Here is a 17,314-nt window from a genome sequence, read left to right as displayed (position 1 = left end):
GGTCTCTGCGGGCCGAGCGAAGCCACGCGCGGAGGGGCGGGGCTACTGCCACCGGCGGCGGTAGGAGGGGTGGGGCGGCTGCGGTGCCCGGGCTCGTTCCTCTTCCGTGACGGCGGGAGGCAGCAAAACCAGGCCCGGCAGCTCAGCCGCCCCCCCCCCCCCTCCTAGGCCAGCATGCTTTATCTAGTCGGGCTGGGCCTGGGCGACGCCAAGGACATCACGGTGAAGGGTTTGGAGGCGGTGCGGCGCTGCCGCAGGGTGTACCTGGAGGCCTACACGTCTATGCTCACCGTGGGGAAGGAGGCGCTGGTAGGTCGGTGCTGCCGGCCCGTCTGCGCGCCGCATTGCCTGCATGGCGTCGGGAACGGGAAAAGTAACGGCGCGTCCTCAGAAACGGCACGCATGCAGTGTTCGCTCGCTGTGCTTATAGGAGGAGTTGGGAGAAGATAAAATCAGCCCTCCTACGGGTCGCGTTGGCGTTTCGACCCCAGTTTTCATCTCAGAGTACGAGCCACACGTGCACAGCTTGAGGTGTTGGAGAGCTTGGCGAGAAAAATGTCTGCTCCGAATTAAAAATAAAAGAACACACGAGAAAACACGTCTGGGGCCTTGAGCCTCTGTCAGGCCGAGGCGCTGTGCTGCCTGCTGGCATCCCTTGTGTCCGGGTGGGCTGCAGGCAGGCCTGGGTAGCGCCCTGCTGGACAACCGGTGATAAAAACGAGGGCAAGGCTGTCTATGGTGCCCCTGTGTGTGCTGCCATGCGGCCGGGCGCTCACGTTGGCTGCTCCATTCGGCACACTGAAGTGGGCTAAACTGAAGTGAATCCATCCCAAGGAAATGTTTTTTGTTGCTGTTGGCTGGTTGGAAAATCGCAAAGGAAAAATGACCGTTTAAATACTTTAACAAGAAGATTAGATTCCCAGTGTAGTTTGGCTTGGTGGCCTGTCTAAAACTTTAATGAGAAGCCATTAGAATTTGTCTAAACCAGCCTTCTGTGTTTTGATGCCACACCTCCTATGAGTCTACATTTTAGTTTAGGTCAAGAGAGGGCTTTTTAGATCTGCAGTCAGTATGCTTTGATTTGCATTGTGGAGCAGTCTCGGAGCATCATTTTAAAAAGGGGCTGAAACCCAGTAGCTGAGGTCTGATATCCAGTGCTGTATCTGTTGGGTGGGTGTTGGAATGAAGCACTATTTCTGTTCTGTACAACTATTATAGTTCTTTCATCAATTGCTTATGGGCAAGGATGAAGCTAGCACTGAGGACTCGGGAGAAGTCAAGAGTAAAATCTTTCTGGACTATAACTGACTTACAAGTTTTATGTAGCCATTAGTATTTGTCATGCTGCCCAAATTTGCTGAGTGCTATTCAGAACAAAACACCCTTGTTGATCTATGCCCTGGAAAAAAACAAGCAAACAGAAAAACAACAGACTTTGATCATGTAAAGAGAATGTGAAAAGTCTACTTAGGTAGACATATGCTCAGGATGGTCAGGAAACATGTTTCTGTAACTAACTGAAGTTGATTCTAACATGCGAACAAGGTGTTTAAAGCATAGGAAGAGGCCCAGTGATTAGTGAGCTGCTGAAGAAAAGTGAACACAATCAAATATGTATTCACCCATATATGTGGCAAAGTATTTCATACAAAGAACTGAAGATGAAAGATTGGTATGAATTTATTCCTTAAGCGCGGTTAGTTGCAAAGTACTAAGGAAACATGAAAGCTGTAAAGATAAGGTTATGGTATAGCTAGCATCATATTTGTATCTGATTTGATGTCACCATTATAAGTAGCCTGAGCAGTTGGCTCTGAGCTGTAAGAAAGGATGCCCTGCAATAGGATGAGTGGTGTAATTACTAGGCCTAGAGCCCACCTACTAGATCTGAATGGGGGTGTGATCGAGCTACATTTCCAGCCAAGTCCTTACTGGAGTAATATGATTAACAGTAATTTTTGTCAGCTTAAGAGCTGCATAATGGGAACCTCGAGTGTTCTAGCATGGGGAAGCACAGTTCTCTTAAGATGTGGGTAAAACAGCTAGGGATCATTGTCCCGTTCTCCTTTCCGGTATCCATGAATAATTATACCAGGAGATACGAATATACTCCCAAGTGTCTTATTGCTGTTTCTTGTTAATTTTGATATCCAGGAGGAGTTTTATGGGAAAGAACTGATTTTGGCTGATCGAGAAACAGTGGAACAAGAAGCAGATAGCATTTTGAAAGAAGCTGATGTTTGTGATGTCGCTTTTCTTGTAGTTGGTGATCCCTTTGGGTAAGCTGAAGCAACATTTTAGTTATTGCTCTAACTTGATCGCTTTCTTCATTCAAGAGGAAATGGCCATTCTGCATAGCCGTGATTCTTAATGAAGAAACAGATTTTTAGTCCAGAATCACTTTTTATGTCTTCATATACTTCAATTGCATACAAAATATACTTGTAGTTGTCTATGCTTTCACCTTACTTTGAGATTCCTCACCCAGACATCCCTTATATATATGAATGCGGGCCTTCTGGAGTGTATAAATCTTTCCCTCAGCACTCACGTATTCTTAATGCTACCTTCTATAGAAAATATTTTGTTCCATGTTTTATCTGCTAGAGGAAAAGATTCAGGGTTATCACATAATCAAGAAATGTGCTGTTTTGAGAAAGTGTTCTTTTAGTTGTGATTAGTACATTTAAACTGCAGCTGTAATTCTCAGTTGTTTTAAATTGAACACTGACTGTTGATTGTACTGTGCTTATGCTTTGATATATGCTAGTCTTTAAAATGGCTTAGGTAGTTAAATATGTCTCCTCGGTTTGGTTTATTAAGCCTTTTGTTTCCACCCCTTACTGCTGTTGAAAGGTATAGTGTTTTCCTATTACCAGGAGGATCCCCCGTCTGTCTTTTTGGTCAGGCATCATCAATCTGTAATGTCAGACCACACAGAAGAGCTTTTGGTGTCCAGCTGGTGATTCAAGATTTATAGCATAGTGCTGTGGGGCACAAGAAAAATCAAATCACTGAGCACCCTGTTTGTGAATGAAAAAACAGAGTTTATGAAAAATAGGAGCAAAGTACATATCTGTCAAAATCTGCCTAATCTGTCATATCTGTCAAAAGTGGCTAATTTCTGTAAACACAGGTTGAAAGGAATTGGCAATAGAATATTACATTAAACTAGTATTTAGAGAAAGGTAATGCTGCATTTCAGAAATATTCATTGCATTCCAGTGCATAGTTAACATCAAAATTAGAATTAGCATGGAGCTGCATTGCCTGCACCCTTCTGCTGTGATCCTGCGACAGATGTAAGACACTACAAAACCTCTACATCTGTTGAAATGGAATTGCTACTTGAAAGCAGTACCTTGATTTGCCACATGTATCAGTAGTTTCAGTGAAGAAATATTTCAATACTGATTAACTATAACATACTTTAGAAAATTGCCCTTTCTTAGAATGAGTTGCTAGTGTCTTATTGCTTATGGCCTCAATATTGCAGCTAGAACTGCTCCTTTGCCTATGTATGGCTGTAAGGATTTAGATCTTCAGGAGGTTTTTTGGAAAGAAATCTGACTGTTTCTGTCCTAAGAGAAGCCATATGAGAGCTGGGTAGAAGCCACGTGACTGCAGCTGATCTTTCAAATATGTTTGCCAGTAAGAAGAGTACTTGGCCATCTTAGGAAACCTCAGGTGTCTGTGGTTAATGGTTAGAGTGATGAAATCGTGCCTTTGTTGAGTTCTCACTGTTATTCACTGTTATGCAGTGTTAACTCAATGTTATGCAGCATTTCTCCTGCAGACATAGTAACAGCCAATGGATGTGCTAGCTAGCAGGAGCCTGACACTTCTAGTATTGTACTGGAAAGCCCACCTTCATCTAGACTGTGCTAATATTTATGTTATTAGTACCCATAAAAATCTTGAAGTGGCATCTGTGACAGAAAATACACCAGCATAGCTGTGGGTGCAGAGGGCTGACTCCACCAAGCTTTTGCTGATATTAGCTGAATGTTCCATGTGGGCACTTCTGCTTTCATCTACAGTCATTATGGACAGATCTACTGGGACAAAGTGCTGGCTGGAGCAAATTTCAGTGAATAAAGCCAGCTGATCCCTTGGTCATTTGATTTCCTAAATCCAGATTCCTCTATTTTTTTTTCCTCCAGTTAAATTGATTTCTTTTTTTTTTTGATGACTCATCCTTACAGCCTTACCAGCTGCTGCCACATTTGTGTTCCTGATCTGCTGATTGGTGGAAATTCGCAGACCAAAAGTAAGGGAAATTCTTTTAGAGTAACTGAACCAGGCCACGGTGAAAGCAGTTTTCCTATTTAAGTATTCTGATCAGCATGTGCTGTTTTTTCCTTTGGAATGGCCAGAAATGTGTGGTACATCTTTGCAATGAGATGGCTGAAGCCATTCAAATTTAGGCAGAGGGTAGGTGCATTTTCATATTTTATGTGGAAAACTGAGTGCCCGTCATGTACGTAAACACATGTACAAGCAAGACACCTTTAAAAATTATTGCAGTTCAAAAATAAGGTTAGCTGGATCTATCTGTACTCAGTATCTTAGAAGGACTCTAATCCTGATTTTGTTACCTGCCAGCCCAGTGACTCTCGATTCAGGCACTGTAAGGTGTTTTCTGTGGGCTCATTGAGCATTGTACACCCAGAACCAAATTAAGTTCAGCTGTAAACTTAACTAGAATTTTTCTTAGTTAATTCAGAATAAACTTGATCACTCGAGACTAGTAGACCCCTTAGTTTGAGAAGTCCTTTGGACTAAATATTTATAAAAGCTGACAGTCAAAATCAAGGCATTGAACAAACTGTGGTGAAATGTGCTCAAAGTTCTTGTTTGAAAGAATTGCTTTCCTAGCATTTCCTAAGTGAGAGAAGGACTGTCTGTGCAGTGAGTAAGGAAATACTGGGGTTTTGCTGAAGTCTGTGCCAAACACAGCTGAAGTTTACAGTTCAACACATGTCCAGCAGACAACTGCAGAAGACAAAGGACAATTGAAACTTTCATTTTCAAGTAGTTGCCAAAGCTACTTTAAAAAGCAACATTTGTCCTAGTGTTAAGAGTTTTACCAGAAAGCTGGGAATGGTAATGTATGAGGCTTTTGGTGTTTTCAGCTGCTGAAGACAACACATCAAAATGTTGTGTGAGTTTTTACTTTCTCTAACAATTAGTCAAGTCATTCTCGGCCTTTTGGCACATTTGTATTGTCCTTTTTGAGTAGAGTTTAACTTTATTTTCAAAACAAACCATTATGCCAGTAATCCTTGGTTACTGTCTTTTCAGATTTTAATCCTTTTCCCCTTCTTACCACAGGGCCACAACACACAGTGATTTAGTGCTACGTGCAGTAAAGTTGGGAATCCCATACCAGGTCATTCATAATGCTTCAATAATGAATGCAGTGGGCTGCTGTGGTTTACAGGTAATATTTCTGTATCTCTGCTAAACATAGAATTGGTGAACTCTTCTGCTGTTGTAAGCAGTGTGTGTTGCAATCTCAAGTTTGAAGATCTGTAGCAATTGTACACTTCTGTTGTCAGTTTGTTAACACTTCCTTTTCAGCATGCTACGTGTCAGCAAAAGTCCCTTTTGATGAGCCCCTATGTGAATAGTAACACTTTTGTTCTCTGCTTCTGCCTCAGGAGAACTGTGATATTTAAGCTGTTTGGCAGATAAAGTTGTGACAGTGGGTCACCTCCACTGGTGCAATTTTTATGAGCGCAGCATGCAGATTCTCAGTGAAATAATTAATGGTGGTGACTATGTTGAAAAATGAGAAGTGTTTTGTAACTGATAATTTGCTCTATCAAATAGTGTGATCTGTTGTATCTTTGCATGTTGTAATTTTAATGGAAATAAATAGGAGGCATTACTTTTGGACCAACATGCATAGTCCTTCCTGCACAAAGTTTGCTTCTGCAGCTGAACTGAGTAAGTTTCCCTCACAACTCCACTGAGGCATAGGAAGTAGGAGTATAGAGCTTCTAGGTTAATTAAAAAAAGAAGATAAGAAAATTACCTGGGAATACACTGCAAACAGTTGTGTGTTTTCTCACGTTTTGAAGATTAGCTTAGTATTGCCTTAGCCCATGCTAAAATGCCACAAAGGAAATGTGCTGTTATTCATTCTGGCAATAATCCTCTTTTCCGTTCTGGCTTGGGAGGGACTGCTTTCTCATAAGTCAACATTCCCAGTGTTGTAAGAAGCATTTTAGGAAATAGGGATCATACTGTGTTACCTGACAGGACTTTAACCAGCTGTATGTTTAATTATTCACTGCACCTCACAGGCAAAATCAGCAAGTGAGGGGTATCTTACAAAGAACAGCCTGTGATTTAGTTAGAGTCCTGGCAGAGATTTGTGACTTCTTCCAACAGTCTGCCTTCAGGTCTTTATGTTCTTGGCCATCTCCTGCCACCATTTCAGTTTTGGAGTTACTATGTTTCAAATGCAGCCTGTGAAGTGTAACAGGGATTCCTCTTTTGCTTCACCACAGAAAAGGCTTGGCTTTTTTTTCTTGTTTTAATCTGATTGTGATACAAAACCTCTTTCTTTCTTACTAGAGAAAAACAGGAAACACCTTTATAAACTATTCTGAAGGCCATGTGCGTAGTGAGCTGTAACTGTTGATTAGTAAAATGCAGCTACAGCCCAGGCTGTTCACAGCAGAACATGTCGTTTGTCACCACGCTGTTGTTTCTGTGCAGCCAACAGCATTCTGGCGGTTGTGCAGTTTTCCTGTACAACAGAATTACTGAAGCAGCTTATGTATAATAAGCTCTGTGACTCTATGTGTCACAAATACTGTTCAGCAGTCTCTGCATATGTAAACATTATCCATGTATGTTAGATAAGTTCTGATGTTTTGTCCCATTTAAAGAGCACAAATCTATTTCTTGCCAACTTGTGATGAGTGAATGTCTATTTTGATTTTCATTTTTTAAATTTTTTAATCTATTATTGTCTCACTCAACTTGAAAGCAGATTATTCTCCTGCTGTACTATTGAAACATGAGTGGTCTGGTCTGCCCACAAATTTTAAGTGATGTGTTCTTAGTTTGGAATTAGCAATAAATAATAGTTTTATTTTCATACGTTATATCTAAGAAAGGTTTCTGTGAAAGGAAGGGGTTCTCTCACTTTACTAGAAGCCCTATTCTGTCTTCTAGGCTTTCAGTTACCATCCTTACAATTACTTCCATTTCTTTCTTCATTTTCATCAAGAAGCTACTTAAAAACATGTCTAACAAGGACACGTTTCTTTTGAGATGTACCCACTTTCCACCTGAATAGCTTTGGAACAAACATCTGCAAGTCCCCTCCTGTCTTTCAGTGACTCATCTTGATAACTTTTTGTCTGCAGTCCAGGTAGCACAATTCCATCCACAAAGTAGTTTTGCCTTTTAACTACTAGCTGATCATTCAAACAAAAAAGCAGTGCTTGCTGTGTTATCTTTGAGTCTGCTAAATAGGTGAATAAGCTTTCTGTATCAAGTAGAGAAGTGTTACTTATAGGTCAGGAAGCTCAAGGATGTACTCGTAGCTTGGCGTGCCCATAGTCAAATAGAAAACCTGTAGTAGTTGCAGGAGCGGAACCTCTGAGTTCCACCTCCACCCTCTCTCTGTGCCTTAATCTTCAAAAATACTCTTTGCTGTCATAGGAGGGGCTTTATGCAAAACACTTTTTATTCACTAACAGTTAAAATAAGCTGTTTCCTATCACTTGTTTTTTTTCTTGACTACCTGCCTTTTAGAAGCTGGCATTTGCTTCTCAAACCAACTAGATGTTAAGTCAGCATTAGTTACACGACTTTATTACTCATGTTTGCTTTGCAACTTCATTTGTCACAGCAAATCTGTCACAGCAAATATAGCCCAGAAACATCCATTTACTCCAAACAGATTTTTGTCTCTGTTCAGTCATCCTTGTTTCAGATTAGTAACCCAAGAGACCTGGGTGAAAAAGTATTGTTTGATATTTCTGGGATGTGTCTAAGGAGCCTACCAAAGACAAGGGCATGTTCCCTTGGAGGGGAAATCCTGTTCTTCCATGTTTGCTAGGAGTTTCAAAGTCTTTTAATAGCTGAATTTTGTTTTGCTTGCAAAACGACTGTTTCTTAAACAGGGATGCAGGAGGCAGCTAAGAGGGAAAATGTGTTCTTCCTTTCTCTTGCTTTTATGTGATTTGTCTCAGCTGCTGTCTGAAGACTGCAGTCATGGAGTGGACTTCCATCAGCCAAACATCCTTTTGTTCACAATTCCTCTCTTAGCACATACTAAGGGAACTGAATGGAGGTTCTTGCTGGCTATCAGTGTTATCTGTTGACCTGCAGTACCAGAAGGAGCTGCAGCCTTGTGGATGAGAACTGTAAAAAGCATCCTGATTCATGTGAAGGTTTTTATGGAATGTCTTAAAAGTTGTTAAAAGTCTGTGGTACTAAGTAAGATGGCAGAAACAGCTAGATTTAGGCTTGAGGTTGTTTCATATGACTGACAACAAGCAAAAATGAAGCTTATCTGATTCCTGCTACCTCCTTGTTGATTATTGTCCCACTTTGCAGGCTGTTCTCTGGTTAACAATGTGTTAGCACAGTAAGAGTCCTTCAACATGGTGTGTATGTTGTGGAGAGCTGTTAAGGGAAAAAAGTCTGACTTGATGATGAATATTGCCTGGCATCACATCAAAACTCTTACAATAAGCATTAATAACTAACGATATAGGTTTGCAGGGGAAGTTCATTGGTATTTATCAATAAGCAACTTGTGTTGATACAAGGTGCTGTACATTCTCCAAATTCCATTGGGGAATACCATTAGGAGAAAAACAATCTGTTGGTGTCCGTCATTGGGATGCCATCAGGCTGTGCAGTATCTTTCTTCGCAGACAGTCATATCATATGAGGAATATATGCAGTGCAACCTGTAGGCATCTTGACACAGAACACGTCCTACAGGATTTGCAGGGATTTGCATGAGTACACAGATGCCAGGTTTGGAAAATGTAATGATAAAACTCCTTTTTACCTTTCTCCCTCGACATGTTTCCACTTCTGAAGCTGTTCTGAAGCTTTAAGAGTGGAGCTAGGCTGTAAGTGAAGAATTGCTTTGTCACCACTGCAGCTGATGCAGCAGTAATTCTGCAAAAGATTCTGTCTGCATTTTGAAATATATATTTCTTGGTTTCTCTGCAGCTGTTGCCCTTCTGCCCTTTAATGTTATCTTGCCTCTTCACTCCTGCTTGCTTTAGTGCATTTCGGAGGGGATGGGGAAAAACTTCCTTTTTTAATTTCCCTATTTAGTCTCACTTGTTCTTTTCATGCTCTGTATTTCTGTGGTGGCTGTCAACACCAGTATTTTAAGTGAGGTCTGTTGATCTGGACAGCTTCAAGTTTCTGATGTCATTCAGCCTGGTCATTAATGAAGCTGCTCTTCAGTTTTCCTGAAATTATCTTTGCACGCAGACTTTCCAAGCTGAGATCATTGAACTGCACTTTTCCTCTCATAGTTTACTCTGGCCTTATAATTAGCAATCGATCCTGCTTATACAAACAAGTAAAACAAGAAATATCATTCACAGAAAGGTTAAAGATACTAATAGAACCAGAAGGTGTCTGATAGTCTTTCATTTTATGTGTGTAAATAAAATATAAAGCTATAGCTTGTTCTGAGCTGATGAAAGTGTGAATTGAATAGCTTTCTGCAGTATATTGTGAGAAGCAGAAAGCTCGAGCAGACAGCCCATGGCCTAGGAGTACAGTTCTGGCTTCCCTTCCTGGCTTTAGTTAGTTACATTGCAAAAGTTACTTCACAAAGCTTTGCTTAAGCCAATTACTGCTTGGGCAGGGGGAGGGGAGTTTCCAGACAGGTCTTTCAAAATGAGCTTTTGAAATAATTCTATGAAGGCTTTGAGCAGTACTGAAAAGGTAAAAACATCAGTTTCCAAGCTGAGAGCAGCAAATGTCTATCCAGCCATTTCAATGAGCCCCTTTGAAATTGTGTCACTTTTGTACTTGAGCAGAATGTGGGCACTGTAACAAACCTGTTTTGTGCAAATGTGATGCTTGAAATGTTTTATGCTTTCACAGAACAAATCCTGCCCACTCCCAAACCCCAGCTGTTTGATGTAGGGTGCAGCACACACGTCTGCTGTGAAACTTCATTTGCTGCTGCCTGTCTTTAAAGTTGTGCCAGCAACCACGCAACTTGACTGTTCCACTGAAAACATTCAGAGCTGTTGTTTGTTGTCATAAACTCCTTCACAATCTCAAAGTGTGACATGATGATAATACATAGCTGTCTTATAATACATCTGTGTTGACAAACGCATGTCCCAGTTTTACAGTCACAATCATAGAATCGTAGAATCACAAGGTTGGAAAGGACCTACAAGATCATCTAGTTCAACTGTCCTCCCATTACCATTGCTAGCATGACTAGCATGACTGTGGGAAGTTTGGGTCCCTGTTCAGTCTTCTGTGGTTAGTGAAGAGCATTTTTTTACCCTCAGTGGGTTCTAGCATTAGTGTCCAGTCACCTGCTGTCTGCCTGGCTGAAATTGGTAACAGATGAATCCTTCAGGTAACAGTGCAATTCTGGGTGTTTACTGCTATCTCTGCAGCAAGGCTTCTATTTGCAGTTCAGTACTTTGTTCTAGATTTCAAGTGGTAAGTATTAGCATGCAGCACAAGAAGCTGCATAGATATGGGATAAACACTCAAAAATTGATGTTCTGATAAAATTCTTATTGTTTCTTGAAAGCAAAGCAGGCTTGCTCTGAAGACAGAATAGTGTCTATGCTTGCCTGTTTTACATGGCTGCAGAGATCAAATGCTAGATAAGTGACATTTTTCTGTCTATATAATTGCTTACAAGGTAATCAATAACAAGCAGTTAAATATAATAGGAGTATCTATTTATTGCTTCAGTTTTACATTACTGATAGATTGTGTATCTGAAAGTTTTCAGCTAGGCAATACATTATTTAAAAGCTTATTTAATACAAGCATGTAAGTTGTGAAGGCAATTCTGTGTTAATAACATATGCCCCATTCTATCCTGTTAGTCAAGTTTATATCCAACTTGGTTCTAATATGGAGCAGAGTAGTTAGAAAGATCTGACTCCCAATAAAATGCCAGACAACAACATTATGCCCATTTCTGCACATCCTATTGTTACAGGGCAGTGGTGGAAGTTCCTGTCCTTCAGGGTATTACAGCCAATAAAGGCTGTTTTATTTGCTAAAGAAAAGCTGTTGCTTTTTGGGAAAAGACTGTGGTGGCTTTCAGATGGCAGGCAGCAGGCTGGCTAGTTTCTCAGGTGGCTACTGCACGTTTCAGCAACTTGTGATGGCTGAAGGTGCTGCCTCAATCATGAGATTAAAAGCTATCTTTGTCCCAGCTGCTCCTGCAGTGAAATTCCAGCAGTTTTGCTTCAGTTTTGGTAGAAAACAGAGAGAACTCCAGCCATGTGAAAAAGAGGCAAAAGCAGCTTGCTCACTCTCTTTTCTTTTTATCTTTCCCTAGAGTACAGTCCTGAAATAGTTAAGTTGTTACATCAGGAGAAATTCATTTGGTTCAACCTATATTTAGTTTACTGGAAGAACCTTTAGGTTGTGAAATGTACACTGTGTGTTCTTATCTTTGTTCTAGAATGAAATATTTAAAAGAGGAAACATTTTCAGTAATGTTCCAGGAATCTTTGAATAAAGGCTGTGCCTAATCAGCGTGAATGGTTAAAATTTGAGCTCTCAGTCCTTGAAAACAACAACTTACTGCTTTGATTCAAATTCTGCTCTGCCAGCATTCAAGCGTTAAAACCAGAACCTCACACCACAGTAAAATAAATGGGTATAGGGGAATCCCCAGGTGTCAGGGTGCTGCCCGAGGGCTCCCTTTCTCTGCTAACAGCACACCCCGTGCCTCCTGTAGTGGGCTAGGAAAAGTTATCCCTTCTTGCAGGTTTAAATAGAAAGTGGAGAGGACAGTCTGTGTAAAACCACTGTTTTTCTGGTAGGCTCAAGCAGACAGAATGTTGGCATGCTGTAAAATCCATTTTGGTTGGCCTCATTCCTGAGCCAAACTAACCAAAATTGATGCGTGTTTTTGCCCATTTTCAAGCTTGTTACAAAAACTTCCAAGCCAAATTCTGCCTTAGGTTACATCTGATGTTCACTTTTGCATCACTGGAAACGATTGGCAGGAGTATTGCTTCAAATGTCTTCACCACGATTAGGGATTTACAGTAATAAATAGCAGCAAGATGGCAAATAAAGGCAGTGAATGTGTTTGACATAGAATCTGTCAGCACTTTCTTCTTACCATATGTGCATTAAAAAAATGTGTCACCTCTCTGATTCAGGCACAATCTGTCCCTGTCTTCAGATCTTCGTATCTGTTATTGTTCAGACAGTAACAGCATTTGCATGGTACAGCTCCCATCTGCAGGAAAGTGCTGCTTAAATATGAATCCTGCTCTATCATTTGAATCAAAGCTTGGGAAAACATTGCAAGTGCTGTAGGTTTGCATGAAGTTGACTAGCTAATATATATTATATTAAAATAAAAAATGGTAATTAAAAAGTTTTGGTGCCAATCTTATTAAGTTTTGCCTTTAACAGACTTCAGAATTAAGTTAAAAAAAAACAACAAACAGAAGGTAGATAGAAAGTTACTGAGCGTTGGAAAGGAGAATGCAAATGTAGGTAAAAATTTTACAGTAGTTCATTAGTCACTCTTTAATTTGCCTTACTGTCAGAGAGTAAAAGAACAATGCCCCTCTGTTAATGAGAAGAAAAGACAGTTTGCTAAAAAAGCAAAACCTTCTCTGCTGTGCTCAGGACTTCTCAAGAGTTTCCCAGTTGTCTGTTATTTTAATACTTTTTTTGTGTGTGTGTGCACTGTACTGGTACTTTGATTGTGTATGTGTGTTGGATTTGTTTTGTTTTACAGTTGTACAATTTTGGAGAGACAGTTTCTATAGTTTTCTGGACAGATACATGGAAGCCAGAAAGCTTTTTTGACAAGATCAAGAAGAACAAGCAGAATGGAATGCACACACTGTGCTTACTTGGTAAGCAGCAGCAGTCCCAGTTCCTTAGCTACCATCTTCCAGTGTCCCAACAGGCACGAGATGAAGTCTGTGATTAAACAGAGGTTCTTAGATAACATATATTTGAAAATATCTCTTGAATTGGAACTTCAATGTTTGTTTACTTAAAATCAATGTAGCCACAATTCATGCTGCAGTTGCCAGAAATTTCTTAATTCCTCTTCAGAAAATCTATAAGAAATGATGCCTTTGTAGAAGACAAATAGGAACAGCAGGCCCATATTTGTTGTAATGATCAGAGTGATTTGAAGCTAGATCAAGCTCAGGATCCAGCCGAGATGGCAATGACTAGCAGCCATCTTTTATTGACTTAATTAGGCCAGAGCTTGACTTTCTGGGGAGCTAAACGGTACAAAATAGAAATGTGGTTAAATGTAAGTTGATATTGCCTTTCCTAAATTATCTTAGCTGATGATCTTTGGCAAAAGGTGATTGTCATGTAAAAAGCTTCTGGACTGCAAAAATCCTTGCTCAAAAACATCTGTGGTAACGGGAGGAATCCAGAACAGGAATATGTGAAATTATCACTGCACGTCAAACTTTTCAGTGCCTTGAATGCTGGCTGTTTTCCAGCTTTGTGAAGTATCAGCATATTGGCAATTGCTATAAGGAAAGATGACTTCACAAGTGTTTAAACCAAGGGCTATTCCAGCCACAACATATTAAAACCAAATATTATTCAGATCTTTCATATAATCATTTCTATGTGCTCCCTTTTTATGTTTCTTTTCTTCTTTTTTTTTTTTTTTTTTTTAATGCAGTACCAAGAGTGTGTTAAAATATTAAGACAATAAAATTGAATTATAAAACTCATATTTCAGGGACAGTTGTAATACCTGCATCTGAATGTAGCTAACTGCTGAAAACTACCAATCTCCAAGTGAATTGTTCCCTTAACAATGGTCATGCTGGTCCATCTATTGATTGCTAATCCAACTAGAAGCAGCAGTGACATAAAAAGGATCAGCTTCAGTACACTTAAAATTTCAAAGCAACTTCACTTACATGAACTGTGCAGTAATAATCTTGCAGCTTTGCATTTTAAACCATTTCTTCAGAGTCACCTTATTAAGCAATACTTTTAAAATCAAGATTAAAAAAATGTATCCAGCTTTTACTACAATGTTATTTCTCAGGCTTTTAAGTACAGATAACATCTGATGGCCACTTAGAGAGATTATGGTCAAGTGCAGTTTCATAAACTTGCAGATGTTCAGAGTCTTACCTGGCCCTTTTTCTTTGCCCAAATCCTCCTTTTTCCCCTAAGAGAAAGATTGTTCTAAATTTTGGTTGGGACAGTGAGGAAGTGCTAACGAAAGTTCAGTTCCTGCATGGAGGTGATGTAATCACTGTCGATCAGTCATTCGGTTTCACCTTCTGCAACCACAACATATTTATCATTTCAAAGTAGTCACAATACCTTGGTTGTGCCTAAGCATGCAAGCATTTAGTTATCCTGTGGGAAATATGCCTACTGTTTTTAATACTTAGCAATATTTTTTATTGATCTTACCTGCTCCGAATTTTGTGATACGTTGTCTTTGAGCAAAATCACATGCACAAAATCACATTAATTTCTTTATAATTAACCTACGAAACAAAATGTAATCCGTATTCCACTTTCCTTTAAGATCTAGTATGTTGCTATAAAGTTTATAGAATATCCTAAACTAATCTGCACAGCTATATAGAAAACTAACCAGGAATTTTGTAAGGAACCTGTGTTTCACATACTGTTTTGTTCTACAGATATTAAAGTGAAGGAGCAGTCTCTGGAGAATCTAATGAAGTGAGTCACAACTTTGAAAATATATGGAAACAAACAATGGTACTTGTAAGGTTTTTTCTGTATAAGGAACAAAGGCTCTTTATCTGAAGCCTCATACTGAATTTACCTGTCTTCTTTTGCACTTCTCAGTGGTCATGGTTTTTTGTTTCCTCTAAGAAGTAGAATTTTTGTTTGTTACAATAGGAATTGGCTTTATTTTCAGTAAATGATTGAAGCTGCAGCAGAGTATAATCTTTGTTCCCGTGAGAAGCAGGTCAGAATGGGATAAGCTTTCTACCTGTCAGGTCAAGAGCTCTTTTATTGCTGTTCTGTCTCATCCTGAAGTAAATTAATATCATAAACTGCGTTCTGAATTCATTCCTCCTTACAGTGGCTAGAAGCAGTGTGAAGTATGGAATACATACCACTGTTTTTTAGCAGTTAAATAAGCAACATATAGAAAGTTCTCTTAAGTTCATTTAACTGTATCTGGAAGCTCTTGTCACACCTTAATCATCTCTCTGCAATCTGTATGCTTTGACACAGAATATAAATAGTTACTTTATACATATGCTGTACTCTGGTCTAAATTAGCATTTGTGAAATCTCACGCTATCATTGAGGTTTGTTTATTTTAGAGTTTCAAAACAAAATCTGTTTGAATCCATAGTTGGCAAAGAAAGAAGCATTTCATTTAAAAATATAATGCTAGTCTGTAATAATCTGTGTACAAGGCATTCAACAGGAAAACAGTAGTTTGCCCTTGAATTTAAGCCGAATGCATCTTTCAGAAATAGTCCCAAAACCTGCACATTGCTTCCAGCAACTCAATTTGTTTTTAAGTTTCAAATGATCTAACAGATGGAGGCCCTGCTGCTTCACAGGTGTGAGAGAGCACAAGAGTCTTCTGTCTTCCTTAAAAATTCCACACTTGTCTCAAGGCCAGTCTGGAAGCCCGGGCCTGTTTAAGTTTGATTTGCTGGTCCACAGACTTCATTTGAAATAAGCTGTAAAAATACCAGGGATAAATAAATGACTTATATTTAAATTACTTTTCTTTCCCTGCAGAGGAAGGAAGATTTATGAGCCACCACGCTACATGAGTGTGAACCAAGCTGCAGAACAGCTTCTCAACATTATTCGGAACAGGAGACTCCAAGGAGAAGAACCAGGTACTACTATTGCAATGCTGTTATTTGCTGCTCCTCAGTTCTCGTTTAGTGGTGAGTCACTGAACTCTACCACCTTCCTCTCCTTCTTAGCATTCTCTTGATCTGCAACGGAACCAGAAGATGGATTTGGCAGAGCTTGAACAAAGCGTACTTAATTGAGCTCAGATGAACAAACACTAATGAACAAACACTTGCAGCTCCAGGAGATTTAGTTAAAACCTCAGTATGGTAACTACTGTTTGCTGTCCAGTTTTAACTGTGAGCTCTTTTATCCATTATAGTTGCAGGAGACTGCATCCAAGCATTTTAGATCAGTCAATCTTCAAAAATCTTAGCTACGTGTTACTTAGATTGGTTACACTACACTGTGCATGAATCTGAGTTGCCCCAAAGCTGCAGGTCTGTGATTTTAGCCTTGAATCCGTATTACTTGTCAAGAGCCTGCTAAAGAGATGTTTATCAAGACCAGACATGAAATCAGAGCAGCTATGAAGATGACTCTCTTCTGTCACAGGAGAAAAAATAGAAATGTATCTGTACTCCTTTTAAAATACTGTCAAGATGAAAAGGAAACTTTCATTTTATCCTTTATGTGGAGTTTATCTGAAGCAGCAGTCTCCTCTTCTGAATGAATTTCACATAACTGCTGCTGCCTTCCCTTTCCTGCTTCTCAATAGCTCTGAGATACACTGTTTATTTTCTTTAAAGAACAAGCTTCATTTTAAACTACTCTGATTGCTAACTGGAAATGTGAGACAGTGGTGTTAAGGTTTGAACACTGAATATTTTTTTCCTCTGTTTAATAAATTATTCTTTCTCGTGACAGTTGGAAATGGTCCCTGCAAGAATTTTGTAAGAATCACTTCTTCTATGTTCTTTTTTACAGAAATCAGTGAAAACACAATTTGTGTTGGCCTCGCACGTGTGGGTGCTCCTGATCAGAAGATTGCTTCAGGCACTCTGTATCAAATGTCTACAGTGGAGTTAGGTGGTCCACTGCATTCCATGATCGTTACAGGCACTATGCATCCTCTGGAATTAGAAATGCTTAAACTTTTTTCTGTAGATACTTCCAATTTTGAAAATAATGCATTTGAAAAGACCAGTTAAATAAAAATGCATATTGAATTTTTTATTCTGTCATTAATTTCATGTCAGCACACAGTTATTCCTCTGAATATTTAGAGCTTGCTTAGATCAAATGAATTTAGATTGTACACAGCTGCAGGAGATAACACTGTAAG

At 39.5% G+C, this 17,314-nt stretch overlaps 1 protein-coding gene across 1 annotated transcript; it reads left to right on the top strand.

The window, feature by feature from the left end:
- Positions 1-174: 174 nt before the first annotated feature.
- Positions 175-17,180, top strand: DPH5 (diphthamide biosynthesis 5; the record flags this gene model as incomplete). The annotated part of the gene is made up of 7 exons (XM_079535833.1): positions 175-309; positions 2,155-2,279; positions 5,335-5,443; positions 12,971-13,091; positions 14,880-14,919; positions 15,967-16,070; positions 16,957-17,180. 7 exons carry the CDS (start codon positions 175-177, stop codon positions 17,178-17,180), a joined length of 858 nt encoding a protein of 285 aa, XP_079391959.1.
- Positions 17,181-17,314: the final 134 nt, after the last annotated feature.

The sequence above is a fragment of the Tetrao urogallus genome (genome assembly GCF_951394365.1).
Source record: "Tetrao urogallus genome assembly, chromosome: 5".
Taxonomy (NCBI): Eukaryota; Metazoa; Chordata; class Aves; order Galliformes; family Phasianidae; genus Tetrao; species Tetrao urogallus.
The sequence above is the reverse complement of the archived record's forward strand: the minus strand, read 5'-3'. Positions and strand labels throughout refer to the sequence as shown.